Genomic DNA, 23,231 nt, shown 5'->3' with positions numbered 1-23,231 from the left:
AATGAAGTTTCTGCTTTAGGATACTTGTATTTTTTTTCAGGTCTGGTGGTCTGTTTCCCAAGCTGGGGCAATAGTATGTTGCCATCATGGAAAAAATCCATGGCTTCCAAAGATCTGGGGTCACTCTGTGGATTTTTGCAGAATTATCCAAAACTGAAGCTTTCATTCATTTATTGTTTGTATATATATATAAAAAAAAAGTTTCTAGCCCTTCTGGTTGCAAAGCTCTTTTGGAGACTTAACTGAAACCCTTGTTCATAAAGCTGCGCTGGCCAGGCAAGAAAAATAGTAGTAAAAGAAGTATGAACTTCTCAAAGTTACCTTAGTAGGGCAGTAAGCAGGAGGCCAACTCAGGGCCACCAAAATGCCCATATTTTTAACCCTGTCACTTCTGGTGGCTATATTGCAAACATCCAGCTAGTCATACTGTCCACGGAGGTTGGCTGGATATACCTGTCTCCTAGACAGGGTGTAGAAATGTAAGCTTCAAATAGACAAGTAACTGAGGAGTCTATTTAGCATTTGTCCTTAAAACGTCCTTAAACGTTAAGGTTACTGTAGCCACCAGCTAATAAGCATCAGACTCCTGTGGTGCAGGAGGCAGGAGTGTGGGTTTTCTACAAAACTTGGTCCAGCAGCAGCAAAGGCAATCCAGTTTACTATCATAATATCTCTTGCAGTTGTCCCTTTGTGAGTTAGAGTGAAGAATGACATCAGCATACAAAGGAAGGGCAATGTCAAACAAGAAAAAAAGAGACTCTCCTCTCCTCTTCCATGCACCTCAAACTGCAGTTCCACAGACTTTCCCCAAATCCCTCACAAATGTCCATTGCCTCAGTTTTTGCTTTTAAGACCCTTGTTGACTGTGAAATGAATGAAGATACAAGTTAGTTAGTGACCTGCCTGCCTGCAAAGAGAGGGAACAACTAATGCTTTTGGTATTTCCTTTAAAGAAACTGTAAGAATTGTGAAACGTTTTGGGGGGAAGCGTGACCCCCTCCAAGACAGAAATTATTAACCACATTCAAGAACTGACATTTTGCTTCTGAAAAATCATTAATTTCAGTTTAAAGGTGCATTATCCTTTGTGCTCAGAAAAGGTCCTACAGGGCAGTCAATTCAAGAGGTCTTTCCACAGGAGTTCATCATGATTAATTAGAGGAAAGGGAGAGGATTGAACTGAGAGAAAAACAAGTTGACAACTACAATTTAAGGAATCATCTTGCTTGTCATTAATAATAGAGAATCTGTTATGGGAAAGGGATAATGTAACTTGATGGTCCTCTTTACATTTTACAGTCACGCAAGGGTGTAAATAGTTAATCTTTCAGTTAATTAATCTTTACAAAATATCTCACAAAAACATTTTTTACCTATAGAAATTAGTTTCTATACATCAATATATTTTTATTTTTTATAAATTATTCCATCTTTAAGTGCCTTCTATCAGTATAAATGATAAAATAGACAATCAAAAATTGTAAAGCTTTTCCCAGTTGTATCCCTCCTTGTCAACATAGGTGCTGTGAATCCTCATACATGTGTGTATGTGTCCACATAGGAACGTCGTAGTGTGCACACGTGTGTGGTGTGAAATGTTTCCATCCTCTCCCACCCCCAAACTCCACCAAAATAAAGTATACTGTTACTATTTCCTGACGCAATTGTGTTTCCAAAGGGGAAAAAAGAAATGCTTGACATGGTTTCAGAAATCATAAGATGTGCATAGTTACCAAAGTCGAGGTGTACCAACTACAAATGTGCAATGACAAGCTTAGAATAGGACCCACCTCCCAGTCAAGTCAAAGAGCGTCCTACCAGTGACTTCAGTAGGAAGTGGCCCAAGTACTCTGAGTTTGATTTTGCAAGGTGCATGTGGCCCTGATCCAGCAAAATGCTTAAGCCTGTGCTTAGCTTTGAGCACATGAATAGTCCTACCGGAACTGAAGGGGCTGAATGGCATTGGGAAGGGTCACAAATGACTCCAAGTCAATGGTCTACTGGTGTAGGAATTGGGGTCAAGTGCTGAGCGCCTTGCAGGATCAAGCCCTATATGAGGTTCAAGAGCTGGGAACTTCTCTTTAAAGCAATCAACACACTGAGCTCAGCCATTGAAATTGATCAAAATGTCCGCATGGGCACAGGAGGTGGCTAGCTCCCCTTGACAGAGAGTCTCCATGTCAAAGTTTATACCTACATGTAGTGCTCTGAGCACACAACAGATTTGCTTTATATGGTAGAAGTCTTTTTATTCCTACCCTTTGACCCATCAATGTCCTTCATGGCTTCAAACACTTTGTGTCGTACATTCATCAAAATTCACATTGACTGCAAAGAACATAAATGCAACAAAAACAGGAAAGCCTCCAAATAGTATATTATAGTTTTCTTCTAAATATTCTCCCGTCGTAATCAGAGGTGCAGTGGCTAATTTATAATTTTTCCTTTGAAGGAATCCAGATGAAAGGCCCAGATTGTTCTTCAATTACAAGTTTGCATTGATTATATATATCTTCTAAGCTATCTCCTTGGACAATAGCTGCAGTAAGAAAACATATCAACATTTCTTTTAGTCGATATATTCTACAGCATCCAGTGTCAGCAGATATTCAGTGTAACCATAGATACTGATGAAATGAGAAGAAGTGACAGAATACTGTGATATTGTTGATTGTGGAAAAGTCATAAACCCTGCAGATGGAAACTATGTTCAAACCCATGACAGAGACCTGTCCTACTGCTTGTAGTAAGAAGATTGAGCTAGGTTAGTTTTGAGAACAACAGGTCTGTCCTATATGAGGGCAGCATGGTAGTTCCCAGTGTTGCAAACCAAAACTTTATATTTCTTTTGATATAGAAGCTACAGTGAATAGCAGCAGATTTACAGCCTATTATTTTCCTGTCCTAGTTAAAGTAAACAGACTTTTGGCTGCAAAAGTTAACTAGATAAGACCCAAATTGATAGAAGATAAAGCAACATAAAGCAAATTCCTTGTCTGTCCAGCATAAGTCTGGAACAGCAGTTCAGATCATGTACAATATTAGCATGTGGAGGGTCAGCTGTGGACTTTTGGGAGTTTATCCACAAATGCCAGTTCCCTGGGTAGGGAACTGCGTAAATGCTCAGGCTCAGGTTTTATGTTTGCTTTTTTCTAGGTCAGAAAGAAGATACCATTCTCTTTCCTTCCCATAATCCATAGCTTGAGCTCTTGCCTTGAGCTGCTGATGAATTCTTTGGTCCGTACAAATGCAGTGATGCAATGATTTTAATAACTTCATTAAAAGCAGTTTTGGGTCAGGGATTGAGTAAAATTCATGCAGAGTTATTCCTTCAGGGCATGAAACTTTGGAGAAGTTGAATGCCTCAACTGTTCTTGAATTTCAGGAAAACAATAGTGTGAAGCCAAGAGCCCTTACCATAGGCACACTATACTGATATGCACTCCAGGCCAGAGATAGAGCTGATACCACAGTTTTGCAACAACAAACCTATAACTTAGGAAAAAAAGGTTTTTAATAAAAATATACCTGTAAAATATTCTCCAAATTCTTGTTCTAATTTAATTGCTCGATCGTAGGTTTTCTTCGCTTGCTCCTCTGTGAGACGTTTATTCATTTCCCTAGAAACACAGAGGAAGCCATCAAAAAGTTTAGATTCTTACAGCTTTCTAAAAGATACATTCAACCCAATTACAGATGGATTGAGATGGTGCAAGAATCAAGCAGTGAAACTTCCATCAGTTCATGGGCAGTTTCAGTATTTTAAATTTAATTTCATTCTTGTGTAGGATAAACCCACATTTCCAGACTATTTCCCATTTCTCCACTAAATTTCAGTTTTGTGTTGACTACTCTACATTAACAAACAAAATATGAGGCCTAAATCTGGTAACTGCTAACTGAGATGGACTTGTGGCACCGAGAACCTATGGGTAAGTCTGAGAACCAGGAGGTCTCAAGTTCTGAACTATCAGAGTACTCTTGGCTCCACAGCTGAAGCACCTCCTAGATCCACAGCTGGCTGTCACAGCTGAATAACATTGTCTAAAATACTGAAATGGAAGCTGAGTATTAACTGTGGCTGGGGCCAGGGAAGTGAAGTAACGATTAAAAGCAGGACTCAGCACACTGAAGCTCCCGACCCTGTAGAAGGAGTTCCAGAGTCGTTGTAAGCCATCTAGGGAAGCCCCAGAAGGACCCAACGTGTCTTCCACAGAGATGACCTGGTTCAAGTTGAGTTCCAGGTACTGTGAGTAATAAAACTGAGTCTTCCCATCAGAAGGAGTTGAGTTATTTATTTATGTTTTCTGTTCCAGCCCTTTCTGATTAACTAGAGAGATTCCCAGTTAAGTGTGTCATGTAAATTCTAAAAGGTATTGTGTGCCAATATTTGTAAAAACATAGACAGTGTCAATAACACAGTTATTGCCATCATTTTGTTATTTGATGGAACATTTCTGTTTCAGCAGAAGTGTTATTTAATAACTTTAAGAAATGAGTTATCTTGCCCATGCACATTCAGCTTTTAATACCACTACACACTTGGAAAGAATCAAGCTCATACTCTGTCTCTGCCTTACACATATATGCCTGCAGATATCCAAAAGAAACAGCAATAATAAATAGACTTTGTTTGTTCTAGCATTTTTTTCACAGCTTAGATTAATTTTTCTTAAAACATGATGGAAATTTTCTGAGGCAACTAGGAAAGCAAGAGAAGGGAACATCTTGTGTTCTACATAAACCTGATTTAATGCCTTGCACTGAATCATGTGATTATGTGGTAATGGACTATATACAGTATGACATGGGTGATGCATGTAGGAAATGATGTGCATGATGGTGCATAAAAAATGATGTATGAAGTGCACAAGAGTATGAAGTTGCTACAGCTCCTACTACTTGGCTTCAAAAAAGTACTCTATAAGGTGTCCAGGATGCAAAAAGGTATTTTTAGAAATGACATAAAGCTGTCTATCTATAGAATTAACCATATAGCTGAGAACACTGCTTAGAAAAGTCTCTGGAAGTATTAATGCAAAACAGAAAGCAGGTTTAAAAATGAAAGATAACAAAGACTTCCTTAGAAATTTCCAAGAGTTATTTGTGGATTAAATAAATTGGTTGAATATGCACTGATCTATGTCATGTTGTGTCATACACTACATTTGTAATACTAGTGATTCTATTTATTAGAAGGATTGCTATCTAGCTGGGTTTCTCATTAGCTCTACCTACTTGAATATGTCTTTAGGTGACTGAACCAAAATTGTCTTGAAGTAGCATTCAAACAGCATTGTAAATTCTTATGCAAACTGAACATTTTATCTCATCTTAAGGACACTCAGCCCATAGTTTAGTGTTAACAACATCCTCCTCATTCCAGATCTTCTTCTGCTAAATTTCTGAGAAGCATTTCTCAAGATCCTTGACTATCACAGGGCAAAATACAAATAAATATATAAAGAAGCACTTGAAATAATAACTAACACAAACAGAAATTTGCATTGTATATGGAGGGCATAGATTTGCCTGGGGTGTAAAACTTGGCAAATGGTATTCATGCTTCATTCCTTCAGGAGGAAAGATGGAGAATGAGGAGGATTGTGATGTCCATTTTTCATGATGAATTAGAAGTGCTGTCAAACAATAGTCCCTTTTTTTTTCTTTTCTTAGCCTGGGACCTGCACAGCTGGTGAATTTAAAATGCTGGCAAAGAGCTGTCCCTCCAGGCACATTTCCTCCTCTGCCTGTGAAGAGCTCACACAGGCAGCCTCTTCGTTACTGCCAGCTCTCATTTCTGTGATGCCACCAATAACTCCTAGAGAGAGAGAGGCCAATTGAGAGGTACCAACAGGGATTAAATCTGTGAGGTGGAGACATGTAAAGATGCGAAAGAAAGGAAAGGGGAGCAGTTTGTTGACAGCTATTTGATTGTCAGGACTTAAATTAATTGAAGAAAGCAGGATCACAAGACATCTAACTCAGGCTATGTGTGCTGATTACTTTTACATCCAAGAGCCTCTTATGCGTTTGCACTAACGTAGTCATCAGTGTTACCCAGGGTATTTCCACACAACTAGTGATAGCCACCTTTCAAGTACAGGTCCAAGCTTAAAATATGTTCCCTTCACACTTCAATGTCAGATGAGTGCAAAGGAACACATGTATAAATGAGAATTAGACCTTTCAGTTTTATCCACTGATTGTGCCACAAGTTAAATCTTTTGACTTTGTTTCTCTGCATCTTCTGATAGATTTCTTTTTTTTTTTTGGTCTTTTATGGTTTTACTTTGCTATTACACTAATTCTAAACTCATTTAGTTATGGCAGATAAACCTATAATTTTTGTGTTGTAGTAGTTGCATACACAAAAAAGTGAGGACAGGTACACTGTTGCAAAAACATCCTCTTTCTATTCTCATAGAGCACTGATTTACCCTGTTAAACTTCTCCATACTAAAATGATACTATCTATTGGGAAGTGGTTACATCTGTTAATCTATGCAACTCACTACTGCTTAAGTCAGGGTATGCATTTGTTTACCCAGACTCTGAGTGACTTAGCTTCATTATTTAATAAAATAGTTGATTTTCATAATTATGGGCTCAGAATTACTCTCGAGACGATTCTTTAAACAAATAATTCTGTTTCTATTAAAAAAACTTCTAATTTCTGTTAGAAAATAATTTTGGGTGCTACTTGATTACAAAGATACACATTAGATAGATTAACTAGATAAAAGATTACTTGTGGGGAGCAGGCTGCAGGGAAGAAACTCATTTAGAATGCCTGAGTTCATTACATTTTTATCTTTTCTTTTTGTTTTCCAGGAATTGAATTGTGCTTAAATAATTTATTTATATAAGCCACATTACTTACACATTACTACAAGCTAGTGCTGATACATAAGGACTTTTTCTGTCTCACAAAAGTTTGGATTTCTAATTAAAGGTGCCTTCCATGGGATATTTCCAGAAGAAGGAACTCAAAATCAGATAATGGATTTCACTTTGTCTATACCATATTGTCAACACTGAGACAGTTTTAGACTTGAAAGAGTAGCCTACTTGTGATTTATATCAGTAAGGAAAATTCTGCTAACTCTGCATAACTTGTTTGGTCCTTAGTGAAATATTAGCATTGCTTTGGTTTAATGACAGGATGATTGTCATAATATTTTGCATTTCCATCACACTTTTCAGTCAATCTGTTCTTACATCAAATGAATTAAGTCTTTATATTATTGTCACATTTCTGATTGTCTAACGTAGTTTTGGAATCAGGGCCACTTTAATTTAGGTTTTTTTCTTTTTTTACCACCCCAGATGCAATGTCAGTATTAAACAGTAGAAGTATTTTATGTAAAACTGTAGGCTGAGGTCTGTCTTAAAACAGTGCAGAAGATAGGCCATCAAACTGCTCCTCCTCTTCTACACAGCAAAATAATCAGATTCTGACTGAATTGTAGAACTGGAAAAAATGTCAAGAAGTCATTCAACCCAAGATGGCTTTGGTCAGGACACCGGATACACAACAACCTTCCCACCAAAGGGCAGGGCCAGGGAGGATGAACATTTGGGATGGGGCGTGTTAGAATTCTCCAGCTCTGTCACCCAATGGTTGTGGGCACACCCTTATCATAACCAGCTATGGATCCTTCACAGGAGAGGGGATGCCTATGTTTTAGCTGTGTTAGCAGATAGCTATGGCATCAGATGGCCTTTGCAGATCCTGTGCAAAACTTCATCCCTATCACAGAAATTAAGATGATAACTAGTGCATTACCATGGAAACCAATTAATCATGAGGTATTTTATCTTAAACTTTAACCAGGATAAAGATCATTTGCCTATTTCCTCCTCAGTCCTTCCTCCTTGACACTAGGTAATCTCTGTTCCTCATCCACTTCCAGGGTGGAATGCAGAACCAGGCTAGTGCTCCAGCTGAGCCCTCACCCATACCCAGTGAAATAAAACAGCTGTCTGTTGTGTCCTTGCACAACAGTGATGTTAGTGCAGCCCACAATGGCAGTTTCCTTTTTTTGCAACTGCATTATCCATCCATTCATATTCCCATGTGTTCTATCTAACTGCCAGATGATTTTTCTGCAGTGCTACAGCTTAATTATTCCCTGCTTGTACTCATGCATTTCATTTTCTCTCCTTTGTGCTGAATTTCATCTTACAGACCTTGCACTGAGTTTTACTCTTATGCTCCTAAGTGCTTACCACCTCTTTCAGTCCTGAGTTACAAACTTTACAAAAGTGTTGCTCAATTCATCATTCAAGTAATTCATGAAAACAACAAGTAATACCAAACAGGGAAACCCCTCTGGACATAGACTTGCAGGATTTCTGTTTTCCTTCTAGTTTAACAATGCCATTTTCAGTGACTGAGTGTGGCCATGCACATGGTCTCTAGTGAGTCCCTCTGGACTATATTACCCTAAGATGCTACTGAGAGTCCCATGGAGCCAGAATAAAAGTCAAGATGCAATACAATTATTGATATATATTCCATCTCACTGATTAATTGATTTGATCTGCTCTTGACCCACAGACATTGGCCACCTCTTAGAACACTTTTAATCTCTCAGTTATACTTGAGTTGCTTAACTGATCCCTGGATTCCAGTGTTTTTCTGAATATTGAAATTAGGTTGCCTGGGGACAGCATCAAGTTGGTGCCTTTTCTTTCCCTCTTTAAGTGTTATGTCTGCCCCTCTCCAGCCCCATGAGTCCTTGCCTATCCTCTTATAGACCTTCATGTAATTGAAGGGCTGATGAAGAGGCACACATTGCAAGTGTGACACTGGTTTACGCTTTGGCTCACTTCCTGTAAGCAGACTCTACACCTCAAAAGCAGCCAAGGCTGGATGGCACAAGCCATGCCACATGAGTCCTTGGTGAACTTTCTGCACAAGTTGGGAAAAGTACACCAAGCACTGGCAAGGAGTCCTTCATGGTCCACCACGAAAACCCAAATGTCCCTGTGGGAAAGGTTCAAAGGCAAATTTTGCTTATTCTTTGAGATGCCAGAATACAGTGGATGGCAGGCGGGGAGAGCAAGTCTCTGCTGTTCCCACCTCCTCCTGTTGTTACTTATTTTACAGACACAAACTAGAAAATAGGAAGTACCACTTGAACACAAGAAGCAGCTTCTTTCCTGTGAGGGTGGGTGAGGGAGCCCTGGCACAAGCTGCCCAGAGAAGCGGAGTCTCCTCTGGAGATTTTCAAAACCTGCCTGTATGCCAATGACATCCTGGGGCACCAGGTCGAGGAAGATTCTCCTCCTCCTCCTCTACTTTGCCCTGGTGAGGCCTCATCTGGAGTCCTGTGTCTTGTTCTGGGCTCCCCAGCTCAAGAGAGATAGAGAACTTCTGGAGAGAGTCCAGTGGAGGGCTACTGAGATGATGAGGGGCTGGAACATCTCTCTTAGGAGGAAAGGCTGTGGGAACTGGGACTGTTTAGCTTGGAGAAGGCTGAGCAGGGACCTTATCAACAATTATAACAGATGCAAGCTGGAATATAGGAAGTTCCCCTTGAACACAAGGGAAAACTACTCTTCTGTGACAGTGAGCGAGCTCCAGAACAGGAAGCCCAGAGGGTGTGGAGTTTCCTTTTCTGGAGGTTTTCAAAACCTGTCTGGACATATTCCTGTGCCCCCTGATCTAGGTGAACTTGTTTTAGAAGAGAGGTTTGGCTGGTTGATCCAGAGTTTTCTTCCAACTCCTACCATTCTATGATTCTGTGATTCTGTGTGATTTACAGGACAGACAAAATGTAGACTCAAGATCTGTGCTGTGCCACTTGAGACTGTACCCTGAAAATAAAATGCTTGAAAGAGTTTATACTTACATCAGAGGTTCCCATGATTTAGGCTTAATGAAGATAGCAATAGGATAGAGTTGTGCAACTTGTAGTCGTTTGATAGCATTTCCTGACACATCAAGTATACAGTGCTTGCCCTGTTGGAAACAGATGAGGATTTGTTTATTTTTGCAGAGTTTGCTTCAGATGAGCCAAAAAAAGGGTAGCAATTCTGCAATGCTGTCCCCTGGAATGGGGCCATAAATGGCACATCAAGCGGAGGGACCCAAGGCACGTGCTCCACTCTGCTGCATCCTTTACTTTGCTTTGGTCCTAATATAAAATACACACTGGAGACGTGGGAACAAATCTGCTTTTAATTTTTACTGGAATGAACTTTGTGTGTGGGGAGGAGGATTTTCTTCTGAAATGAGGAAAAATAAGTTCATAAAAGTGAGAGGAAGCCTATGTTCTTACTGGTTAATTCATTCTTGATTCTGTCAAGGATTCCCCGTGTCACTTGAGGCAAGTAATTTAATCTTTCTGTGCTTCATTCTTTTGCCTCTGTGAAAGTGAGATAAGTTTATTTACCTGTCTTGCAGAAGGAAGAGGGAAGGCTGTTTTGGGGTGTACTTGAGGCATGGTGTTAGATTCCTGGTACTACATCCAGGTACAGAAAGCACCAAGGATGTTGTCATTCAAAGTCAGAGACTACTTGTGGAGTCACTATAAAGCCTATACATATTAGGATGCTGTGTTGCAGATACTTTATATATAGTTTGTCAGAAGAATTGTGCTTGAAATTCAATGTGGAAACAAAACAGATCATGTTGCGTGGTCAAGAAAGCTAGTGCCAACCTACCCTTTCTGCCACAAATCTCACAGACTGGACACTAGTTCCATATAAATTATCGTTGTACTGCCCAGCTTCTATAAACTTGTGCTCTTGGATATCTTTTTCCATTTGTTCTCTTGAAATGACAAAATGATAATCTCTCCCATCCACTTCATAGTCACGTTTTGGCCGTGTGGTATCTGCATGAAACAAGAGACAGAATCAAGCAGCCTTAAAAACACTGAATGCCCAAAATGCTGCAATTAAGGTTTGTTCAGCAGACAATGCTGAGACTGTTGCAAGTCGAGGTGCTCCATGTCTGGGAGCAGATCTTTGGCTTTTCAATAGATTTATGACAATAAGGCTATCTTTCTAAAGTAATACCTTCTGATGTTTACTTTCAAGCTATACTTGCAGGCTAAGATAAAATTAGAATTTACCAGAATTCCACTTTTTTCAGCAGGATCACACACAAATCCCCCCCAAAATTCATTCCAGATTGTAAATCAAATCCTATTACAGTGGCAAAGTAAATCGCAATCTCCTCAATTTAATTTAGCCTTAATTATAAGGCTGATTCTGATCTCATCTAAAGCACTTTTAAGCTGTTGTATTTGCAGACAACAGTTTAAAATGAAGTAGGACTGCAATCAGGGTCTGAAATAAACACTCAGCAAGCTCTAATGATCCAAGACATAAACACTCAGCTAAATTCAGTGTCCAATATTGCTTTCAGATTAAGCAGTCTAGATCTCACACAAAGCACAGATTACTCTCTATTATTCTTGATATATACTGTGAAATGGAGTTGAAACTTTTTACATTTTACCAGTATTAAAAACTTTTATTTGAGAATCTACAGAACAAGTGATGGGTAAATAGAATCAGTGTCTAGAAGGCTCTTGCTTTTACAAAAAGAGCTACAGCTTTTGGGCACAATTCTTTTGAGAAATTCTTTCCAGACCTTCACAATCTTGCTTGTTTGTTTGTTCTTTTCCTCATTTTTTTGTCTAATGAAAAAAAAAGCTTTTGGGAAACTCAGCTACATATAGTTCATGGATGCTACATTCACAGCAATTCACTTAATGTGTGGCACCAAGACATACAGATCACTCAAAGAGTAAATCATACTTACGTGGTACACACGACCCAAACTTATCAGGGAATTCAGATATCAAATCATCGTTGATCCGATCTTTCATAGGACCCAGAATAATAACTGGCCTGGTGTAATTAACTGAACAGCAAAAAGAAAGGCACATTTTGATAATCAATAATGGTTATCTTCCCAAAGATGCACTAACCAAAGTTGTTGCTTTTATGTATGAAGTGAGAACTTAGGTGTATGTTTTATTGATGAGTAAATTACTTATTGTTACAGGTAAGGAAAAAAGGAATGAGTGCCACTCATTTTGCAGAGCTCTGTGATGGTGCATGGACACAGATTTGCGATTGCTCATCAAGGTCACTCCCAAATGCTTGCAGATGAACTCTCATGGGGCGTGGAAAGGGTATTGTAGGATTTTTATCTCCTCATTTAAATGAATGCATCCTCCATTAAATCACGTGGATGTACTCCCACTTACAGTTGCCTTCCTGTAGGTTTATCTACCCTGGTTAGAGGTACATATCACAGGAGAAGGAAAGTAATAAAGGCTTCTCATGCTTTGCAGTAAATCTAGAAAACATGCTTCAGCATTTTGTAGAGACATGAATGTATTTAGTAGTAAAGTCCATGACAGCATACTGGTTAGGGTTCTGAGAACATTAGGAAGTGGGGGCTAGTGAGTGAGACCCTTACATCATTTCTCTTGTATGTGTCAAAGTGGCCAAGAAAAAGGAGGCACAATGAACCGGACTGGCACAGCAAGGCTTACCGCTCTGCTGGCCCCCTAAACATGAAATGGAAAATAGAAGTGACAGAAAAGCAGATGGAACTTACTTTCCTGTCTGGTGACAGGTTCATAAGAAAAGATGCAGTCTTCTTGGCCTCCTGATGAGAGAAGAAAGAGAAGAGAAATTGAAACTAACACGTCAAGTATTTAAGCTTGATACAATGCTTCACATAGAGACAGATTGGGTTCAACACTTCTCTGTGGTAATGCTCTCTCCAGAACCATTCCAAACTCCCCCATAACTTTAAAGTGTGGGGATCACTTTTTTCCTTCTTCTCCCTCCCCTACTACATGTTTGAATTATCTTTGCTGAAATTGGGATTTTCAATAATAAGGCTTCATCTATTGATTTGATAGCAAGGCTGTTTACAAGGACAGCACAGAAATATAAGATGCTTGTCCAATTGTTAGGGCCCTAAGATGCTGCTGCAAGGCAAATCCACAGGCTACTTAAACTGAGATTTTTTTTTATCCTCAGAATATATACATTTGGGTTTATCATCTTTCTGTGCATAATCTCTATTATCTGTTTGATTCATAGCCTGACATCCAGCTGTAAGCTATTTTCTGACCTTTATCCTTTCCCCTGAACAGAAACCTCACAGTATCATATTTTACACACTTATCCTTCCCTCACTCATGTCAGGGCAGGGCTGTTTCCTCAGGGTGGTATTTAAAAGCTGAGAAATTTGCCATGAGAAACAAGTGGCACTATATGGATCATGACTTGAGTGCAGGTGTACAGCCCCAATACCTCACTGTCCTCTCCTCTATGAGAGTGCAAGAGGAGAGAGGGGAGGACTCTTCAACCTGCAGGAATAATTCCTGGACATTTCTTTTTCCGGATCACTGTCACATACTTGGTACCACATAAGGGCTCTGGCAGGTTCTAGTATGACTTAGGCTTAGAAAAGTGAACTTTTACTCAGTTCAGGGCTTGTCTCTGGGAAGGTCCACAGAGGTGATTTTACATGTAATTTAGATACTATAGAATTGTCATAAGGGGTACTAGGGTTCTATAAAACAGGCGGGATTGCTTTCATTTAATCTGCTTGCATGTACATAAGTTTGTGTTGCATTATTCTGGTGGGCTTCTGCCAAACCAAAGTGTACACATGCAGGGGAAGAGTGCTGCCTGACAAATGACGGATGATATAGGTAGGATTTAGAGGGGGCTACACCTCACTCTGAAGCAGTCTGATTACTGAGTCACTTTTGAGGCTTCATTAATGATATTGACAGGATTTTTATTGGAGGCAATGCTTAAGAATCAAGCAGGTACAAAACTTTCATGGTTTATTCTTAAGCTGACAAATAGCCTGTGTGTCATAAATCTCATACAGCTGATACGTTGATAGATGTTTGTTGTGACCTGTTACCTAAACAGCTGTGAGAAATGTGTAAGAAAGCTTTTCAAGCAAGAATAATTTTCTAATGAAGGACAATGACAGAAAAAGCAATTAAAAACTGTACTGTTGTGTTAGGAGAGAGGGAGTAAAGTCAGGGCCAACCCCAACCTAACATGGTGCTGAAAAAGCAGAGGAGAAAACATCATTTTTAACAAAAGGAAGAAATGAGACAGCTTTTGAGGACAAGGCAACATAACATATAAGGAGTGTGGATAATGGATTTTCTTCTCTATTTGCAAATGTTTGACACTGCAATTGCTTAACTTTGGCTTTTTGCAAAGTTAAAAACTTAGAATTATTGTTACATTACATTTTGTGCATTAAATTGTACTATTTTCCCTTAAGTTCCTCTGGGAATTTTGTAGGTCATATAAAATCCAGGATGTCCCATTCCCTTGGAGATGAAACAATTCTCTCTCAAGGCTGGGTAAGCATGTTCCTGCCTGGGTGAGCATGCCCCCAGCCCCTCAAAGCCAAGGTGATGGTCTTAAACAGCCTGAGAAAGTCAGTCTTGGGCTGGGTGTTGAGGCTATTGTGTACTAAGCATGTGAAGGGGGTCTTGTTTGTACTTAAACTTGAAAATATTTCTTTCAGTGTCAAACAGATGTACAGATGGGAATTAACTTCAGCCAATTTCAGAAACTTGTCATGAGTGTTTATGTCTGAACTGGTCCCTAGGCACCCTTTAGAGTCAATGGGTGCCTACAAATAGGCAGGTGCTTATTCTAAGGCGTGAGTCATCCGACCTATTTTAGGTGTCTAGTTTGGGATGAGAGAAAAAGTCAGATGGGTATGTTTATCTCCACTGTCCCATAACAGCAAGGCCAGACATCTGCATTTAACAGTAGAATCCCATGGGAGTGACAGTGACAAGAGCAATTGAAGGAAAATAACCAATAGCTCTGACACTATTGTTTAAAAATTTCTCTGTGGGCTAATATTTGGCTTTGGCACAGAATTATAGCCAGCACAATAATACCCTTTGTTTTTGTCTACATGCTAAAGCTGTCATTGCATCCATGCTAACAGTAGGGTATGGGCTATAGAGACAAAAAAAGCCTGTCTTTTCACAGAAGTCCCATGAAACTGTGGTCAGACTGAAGGCAAATAAAAGAATTAAGCCCACTCAAATTGTGCTGAAGCTTAAGCCATTGGAAAGGGTTGCAGCAAGTAAGGAGAAACATTGAGGCTGACTGTGATACACAGAGACTAAAGATAGACATCTTCCTGAGTGAAGGCTCTTCAGCACTGAGTTTCAGGGTAAACACAGGGGAAAGCTGCACCATTTCCACAACTTTACTTTTCTGGAAAAAGGGCTCAGGAAGATCAAGTTTGTAAGCAAATAAAATCCTTCTAGGCACTATCCAGAAAACCCTGTGAGTCCTCAGAGGCCGATAGAATCATAGAATGGAAGGGATTGGAAGGGACCTTTAGAGGACATCTAGTCCAACCCCCCTGCAGAAGCAGGTCCACCTATATGCATGTGTATAACCATACCAGATGGCATTCTTTCTCTACTCAGTCAGTACTTCATGGTTTTCAAGTAGTCCATAAAGTACTGAGTAGAATTGAGAGCTATAGAATCAATCAATAATCGGATTGCTATAACCTTGAGATGTCTCTGAGGTGAGAGAGACAGTGTGAAATTCAGTAAGATATGGGCTCTTATTTATCATTTGACTAAGCCTCATTTAACACCCACATTAATGGCTTAATTAGCACAGGTTAGCTGTATTGATCTGGAAAATCTTTGTGAAATTTAGCAGGTAAAAAATGAGAAAAAAGAAAAAGCTCATTCTGTACGATTTTGGCAAGATCTCTTGCTCTTCAGTAAAACTTCATCAAATCAAAAAGAGAGGAAAAGAAACACAAAGAGGAAAGAAAGAGGAGACTTTAAAAAATGTAATAGGAGTAAAATTATTGGAGGGCTTTCACTTTTCTGGAATCACTGTTATTCTACTTCCCTTTGTTCTTGGTTTGCCTGTTGATGATTACTCATGCTTGGGAAGACAAGAATGACCCGAAGTTTGTTGTAACTCGTAGCCTCTATAAATTGGATAGAGAGGTCAAATAACTTTCATGAGGACTACTAATTTCATTTTTTAAAGAATTTAATGGTGTTTCAGAGGGGTAACCCTAAAATAGATTGAAGGTGTTGCCTCTGTTTTCCTTTTCTGATGAAATGACAGAGAATCTGTAAAAGACTCAGAACCAGTTTCAGTGTAGACCTGGCAGATACCAGGTATTTTTCATGTAACCCATAAAAAGGCTTCATTTCCTATTGTCTTGCTATTGTGCATCCACCATGTAACCAAACACCCACCCTCATCAAGCACCTTAAGCAGTGTGAATCCATGGATTTTGGCATCCTATTAATGGCTGTGAATGATAAAATCTGTAAAGGGATCTAAGGCAATGAATGAAAAAGAAAGTAGTACTTATGAAGACAGGTAAAAATTACTATTTTAGAAAAATATATGCAGATGAGCCAAATTAATTTGATTTTTGAGCTCTTGCCTGAATTTTATGTCTTAGATGGATCTAAAATCAAAGAAGTTTTACTCTGTCACCATCCCTGTTGGTTTTGGCCTAATGTATGGATTACCTGAACTGCATTTGCAAGATCTCAGAGAAATCAATTTCTTGTTTTGATTTATCTGCACAGACTGCACTGCACAGTCAAGAGCCTAGTCTCTATTTGGCTCAGAGTCACGTTCCTGGACCTCTAGTTATGCAAGTAAACACATCATTGTTTGAAATATGTTGATAGCTGTGAAAGGCTGGAAATCCAATACAGAAACAGATCATCAGTAGTCTGAGAAAGAGCTTATGATCGAAACGTGCTCTATTGGCAATGTATGTTTAAGATCAATATAGCTTGTGAGGGCATAAAATGAAACTTTAATACTTGTGCTAGTTTGAGTGTGCACGAATAACATAGTAATCCTTGGAAGTGTACAAGTGTCCTAATTAGTGGCCTAACATAACAATTAGGTCTCCTTTAACCTTGTTCTGAGTCTTCAGATCTTGTTACAGGAGTGACTTGCTGACAGAGGGTAAAAAATTATATAACAATTTTCTTTATTTTTAGTTTTTCTTCATATATTGCCTCCCTAGGTAATTGGTGCAATCACAACCAGTTATGTAGTTAGGCTAAATAGATGTGTGTGTGTAATTTTGATGGCAGCTGTAAAAACCTTTACTGAACTATGTGTAAGAATATTACCACACATTTGCAAAAGAGAGACTTGAAATTCATGCCCATTATGAAAATCATGCCTCACAAAATAAAAACTGATGAGACCACAGGGAAAAGTATGTTCTTGCAAGCTTGGTTTGGAAAAGAAATCTGAACATTTTGAGTTACAGTGCTCAAAATAAACTTTCAATCATAGTTTGATTAGCTAGTTCAGGGACAAGTCAAAGTTGGCTGTATGCATTCATATCACAAAAAGAACAACTTTCTGCTAGACCAGGACTTTGTACAGCACTCTGCAAACTTGGTTTTATTGCTGAGAACAGATGCAAATCAACTATCAGTTTTAGCCTTCAGATTAGCATGGCCAATGTGATGCAGCAGCTCAGCCCTTCTCAGATCAGGCCAGAATTTGTTCCTGGCTTAAAACCAGTTTTTTTTTTTTTCATTAAGAGACAGATTCTGCTTTCAAATATGTTTATGATTCCTCCTAAAGTTAATGGAGCTGACGATTATCTATCGTGATAAAGAAAATCCCACTATTGGCTCCAGATCTTTCACTCATTGCAAACCCAGTGTTGAGAGTACTGGCAGAGGAAATCAGGTTCACCTGCAACAGCCTTGTTGCTAAGAAGCAGTCAAAGAATTTTCTCTTGAAACTCCATAGGAAGACTCAAATATATTATTATTTTGAAATACAAAATATCTGACTTCTATCAAGAAGTTGATGTTTTAACCCCAAGCCCAAGACATGAACAATATTTCATCCACATTTTTAAGCAATGTAGTTACCTAAATAAATACGAATTCATGAGAATATCTCCTGGAAAAAGCCCAGTCAATTTGTAACTCCTCTATTAATCACTGTCCAGGGAACAGTCTGGACAGTTATCAGAAGCCTTCAGCATCACTTTATGCAGTTGTACCCTTGTTTTGGAATGGTTCTAGGAATGATCAAGTAGTACCGGTTTCAACACTAGCTACTTTTTACTAGACGCTCATCAGGAGAAGCAAAAGTTAGAAAAACATATTTAAAGCAATTGCCAGAGAACCACTAGAAAAAATGCAGAATACTTCACTCTGGATGCCAACTTGCCTGTTTTTATAGGGACAAATACCAACGTCTGCAGAAGAGCACAGGCATTTGGCAGTCATTTAGTACCCACATGCTTTTCTTTCTGCTGGCCAAGGTATGAATTTATGATTTCATTGAAGCATAAAATCATTTAGGTTGGAAAAGATCTTTAAGATTATCAAGTCCAACTGTAAACCTAACACTGCCAAGTCCACCACTAAACCACGTCTCTGTGTCACATCTACACATCTTTCAAATACCTCGAAGGATGATGAATCAGTCACTTTCCTGGGCAGCCTCTTCCAATGCCTGACAACCCTTTTGGTGCTGATATCCAATTTAAACCTACCCTGGTGCAACTTGAAATGATTTCCTCTTGTCCTGTCACTTGTTACTTGGGAGAAGAGACAGATTTCCACCTCATTACAATCTCCTTTCAGGTAGTTGTACAGAGTGATCATGTCTCTCCTCAGCCTCTTCTTTTCCAGACTATACAAGCTTAGTTGTTTCACCTACTTCCCATAAGACTTGTGCTCCAGACCCTTCCCTAACTCCTGTGCTCATCTCTGGACACATTCCAGCAACTCAATATCCCTCTTGTAGTGAGGGGTCCAAAACTGAACACAGCACTCAAGGTGCAGCCTCACCAGCACCGAGTACAACGGGGGGATCACTACCCTGGCCCTGCTGGCCACACTATTTCTGATAGAAGCTAGGATGCCATTGGCCTTCTTGGCAACCTGTGCATACTGTTAACTCATGTTCAGCTGTCTGTCTCTCCCAGATCCTTTTTTGATGGACGTATTTCCAGCCACTCTGCCCCAACTTCACACAATTTAGAAAGCAGTGAGGCAGGCAACCCCTTAGAATTGGATCTAGTTCTCATGGGCATTGGGACAGGGTTGCAACCGCATGCAAAACCCTTGAGCTCTCCAGCAGTTTTTGACTTGCTTCCCATGAACTTTTCAGCTTCACTATTTTTTTTTTCTCCTCTTAGTATGTCCCATTTCACCAGCCCACAGACTGAGGGCTAAATGACTTTGCAAGTCAAGGTGCATGATGTCATGGTAAAATAACTTCTAGTGTCTCAACCTGAACACACAAATTCTCCTCAAAGTACTTCTACATTACACTGAAGAACAGTTTTGCAACATGCCTGGCTCCAAATGGAGTTAAAACAAACTTGGTTCTTTGGAGGTGACTGATGCTGGGCCCCATTCCCAGATACTCAGATCAAAACAAGAAGAGCATAAATAATAATTGTGTGTTGTCTTATTCTACCAAGAATGAGCTGTAGACTAAGAGTCTATTGGTTTTATCCTTTCATTAGGAATAAATAAATCAGAATGCAGTGAGGAGTGTGCCTTTGAGAAATATTCAAAAAGTCTGATAATTACTTTTCCCACATATGGGACATTTATAGGCTTCTACTGTGCTATGTCCTATTTCAACAGCCCTGCAAAATCAGAACTGTAGTGACATAAGACAACTTTATGATAGGCCTCATCTCTCTGATATCCATGCCCTCACATTTTGCTGACTGCCCCTCTCTGACCATCTGCCTCTCCTTCTTCTCTGTTCCCAAGTAAAATTTTCCTAGGGGAGACTTGCTGCAATGCACTAAGTGATGGGACATACTGTTGACATAGTAGGGTTGAAAGCAGAGAGTAATCAGGTAAACTCAGAAGGGCTTTAAGACCTCCACAGAAGATATGCTGATATACCATGGTCATATAGTAATTCAACGCAGTCAGTTTAGAGTCTGTGGCCATCTGAAACAGTAATTTCCAGCTGGTAGTTTCCCAAGGTCATACCTTCAAATTGTAATTAGGCCATTTGGTCACCAGGTCCTGGATTTTAAAGCCACTTTCATTTGGCATAACCTAAGATGGGTTTCTTCTGCTGCTAAATGGCATAGCTCTCCCACAGGCAGAGAAGGGAGCCCTGCCTGCATATTCTCCACTAGGCAGCAGCTGTTGGACATAGCAGTGATGTGTGGAGAGCTCCAGCCAACAGGATGTAGGCTGTATGCTCCTGCGATGAAACAGAAGCTTGTCCAGATGGAAACAACTCCAGAAGGAGAGTGCCTGCCATGGGCAGTTGTTACTCCAGCACTACTTCTTCCTTCCAAGTGTCTATATCCCACCTAACTTCCCCAAACCATTTCTATCCCCTGTCTTGCACCTGAAAACATGCACTTTATTTCATGCTGTTGAACAGCCAATGAGGAACTGCTTATCTGGTCTGTCTTTTGGAGAAATTTCAGAACTGGCTTTTGTGGACTTTACCCAAATATTTGGCTGCAATGGGGCATGCCTGTTAAGATTCCTATTTGGGACTACTCATTAGGCATATGGTGTGCTCAGCCACCAGCTTGGATCCTCCTATGGGCTATTACCCTGAGATCTTCCTGAAATAAACACATCTGGAGGAGATTTAGCTCAGGCAAACTTTTGAAAATGTAACTGTTGACTCACTCCTGATTGTAAAGTCGGTCTGGGGAAAGAGCATCTTGTATTTCAAACCTAAAATCCTCCTCCCCTCCTCAGCATGGGAAACATTAAAGTCGTTCAGAACTGGATCTTGGCAGTTCAAGAGCACCTACTGTTTTCTTGTGATTCTGGCAATTGCTTTCCAAAGAAACCTTTGCAATACAAGAGAATACAGACTAATTTACCATTTCTGAATTGCATAAGATTAGCTGTTTTTTGGAAACAAACCAGTGTTTATTAACAGAGCTCCACTGCTATGCACTATGTGAAGACTAGTAAATATGAGGTATGATACTGATGATTACCTGAATGCATGTGGGTGCTTAGCTGAGTGACTGGCAGAAAACTTGATTTGCTAAGCAAATGGCTTGAAAAAGTTTAACAATTTAGTAAGAAATCTATCCTTTGAATTACTCTTTATTACAGTTCTAGTAGTTTATGATATGCCTTATTTTTTTTGTTTGCCATTTCCAGAAAAATAGTTGTATTGGTTACATTTTTGGGTATCGCTAATAATTACTCAGAAGGTACAAACAGCCTTTTGGCTATATGATCACATGGTGCCTGTAATTCCAACTAAATGCAGGGTTGGGATCTCCACTTACAGGGAATCAATGTCATTCAGTGATGGTGTCTAAGGGAGGTGAAGGTCTATCTTACCTTTTTTTTGAAGACCTCAGTATACATTAGGTAATCTGTTCTGCCAAAAATTAGGGTCCCAACAAGTTTGTTTGGACTGTTTCTTAGCCCCTCATACAAGCATGCAGAAATGCAAGTAAAAATTGTAGTCTTGTAAAGAGGATGTCTTTTGAGATTTAACTACAGACATGGAGTTATATGTTGTTAATAGATCATCAAGGAACTGACCTCTCCCTGCTGAAATAAACTTCTTGTCACTAAACCAAACAATCTTGACTTTCACAGGCTACCTAATTGCAAGTTTAGTTTTATGTCCCAGAAGACATCCCAAATAACAACCTTCCTTCCTTCTCTTATAAAGGTCACCACTTTTCTTTTATAGCTTTGTTCTCAAGATGTAGTCATAAATTTGAATTCCAAGCCATTTGCTCCAACTGTCTTTTTAACGTTAACAAAAATGTAGCAAGGAGAGAAAAAAAATAAAAGAAACAAACAGAACAAGCAACGCAAAGTAAAAGGACTCTAATGAAAGCAGTAACTTACTGTAGCTACTTTCACTATCGCTGGCATTAGAAGAAACATGTTCTGCAAGAACAGTACAGCAAATTAAAGAACATAACCAAGCACCACAGAGCTGCAGAAACTTAAAAGAACTGCCACAGTCATGCAAAGGTACTTGAGCAGAGAGAAAATAAAAACTATGCAGTGACATCACCTGAAAACTCGGATAATTTACTCTGGTAAAATGAAAGCTTTCTCTCTTGTGACATTTCAGAAAGAGATTACATGTACTAGCTGGTGATATGCATCATGGCAAAGCCATGTCTTTTCTTGATGAGACAATTAATGACATCTCAGCTAACCTAATTTCAAAGTATATCACAGTCCACTTGCATCTTGCTGTATGTCTTGAGTAATTTAATGAAACCTGAGTGTCTGCACATATTCAAACTATCAGTAACATGTGTCATTAATACACTGGAACTATTTCTGATAAACATCTAACTGTGTTCTTCTTTAATCACTGGGTGCTACTCTAAAGGATTAACGAATTAACACGAAACTGGTTTCAATATCAAATACTGTAACTGTATATATTTCACTCTGTCCAAAAAAAGCAGATAAAGCTAAGACAAAACTAAGGAAAAAAATGGAAAAAGTCTTTTTTTCAGACATCATCTAGCCTGAGGATTTGAACTAGAGTATAAAAATCTTTACGAGATCAATCTGGATGGGTGAATAGGGATATAAGAACTATCATGATGGGTCAGACAGGTGATTTGGCAGGTCTGGAGTTCTGTTTCTATCATCATATTATTTAAAGGAAGGCGCAATCTATATCATATGAAGTTGCTGTTCCCAAACTGTAGTCAACAGACAATTTATAGTCAGTCAGAATTTGTTATGTGGCCTCCAGAAGGTTTGCAGAAGCACATTAAACAGTAGTTTTAATAGCATCTTTGGTAGAAATGCTGATTACTTTGCACCTGAAAGATCATTTGACAGTTGAAACTTTTCAGCTGGTCCAGCACATTTAGAAGCCAATGGTATAATGGTTATACAGTGGGGAGCCACCCGAAGTTAATGAGAAAGACACAGGGTTTAAATAGACAATGAGTATAAATAAGTCACTTCCTGACAAACACCAGGAGCCAAAATTGGTTCAATATTTGTCATTAAATCAGTAGGAAGATTAGGTTGTGGGTGACTCACAACATCCACCTGCAACTGCCTTTAAACATTCCCAGCTCATAAAAGCCAGGAATCCCCTGGGATGAACCAGAGTAAACCATACATGAATGTCAGAAAGGACTATGGGAACAGTACTAAGATCACCTCTTCTCTGCAAGGTGCTGCATTTCCCACACACACCAATCT

The 23,231-nt window shown here is 39.3% G+C and overlaps 1 protein-coding gene across 7 annotated transcripts in view; it reads right to left on the bottom strand.

Annotated features, from left to right (window-relative positions):
• Positions 1 to 2,159: 2,159 nt before the first annotated feature.
• The window catches only part of DLG2 (discs large MAGUK scaffold protein 2), a 1,019,609-nt gene continuing 998,537 nt past the window's right edge, over positions 2,160 to 23,231 (bottom strand). For 6 of the 7 annotated variants that reach the window (XM_061990848.1, XM_061990864.1, XM_061990818.1 and 3 more), the window contains 6 exons: positions 12,590 to 12,640; positions 11,783 to 11,884; positions 10,675 to 10,847; positions 9,861 to 9,970; positions 3,529 to 3,620; positions 2,160 to 2,539 (listed from right to left, as the gene is read on the bottom strand). In XM_061990848.1, coding sequence (XP_061846832.1) covers positions 2,433 to 2,539; positions 3,529 to 3,620; positions 9,861 to 9,970; positions 10,675 to 10,847; positions 11,783 to 11,884; positions 12,590 to 12,640 — 635 coding nt within the window. In that variant the 3' untranslated portion in view covers positions 2,160 to 2,432. Of the gene's footprint in view, positions 2,540 to 3,528; positions 3,621 to 9,860; positions 9,971 to 10,674; positions 10,848 to 11,782; positions 11,885 to 12,589; positions 12,641 to 21,896; positions 21,939 to 23,231 lie in introns of all 7 variants that reach the window. The other variant, XM_061990809.1, reaches the window with a different exon arrangement.

Source organism: Colius striatus, chromosome 1 (assembly GCF_028858725.1).
Source record: "Colius striatus isolate bColStr4 chromosome 1, bColStr4.1.hap1, whole genome shotgun sequence".
NCBI classification, from domain to species: domain Eukaryota; kingdom Metazoa; phylum Chordata; class Aves; order Coliiformes; family Coliidae; genus Colius; species Colius striatus.
Note: the sequence above shows the minus strand (reverse complement) of the source record. Positions and strands in the feature narration are given on the sequence as shown.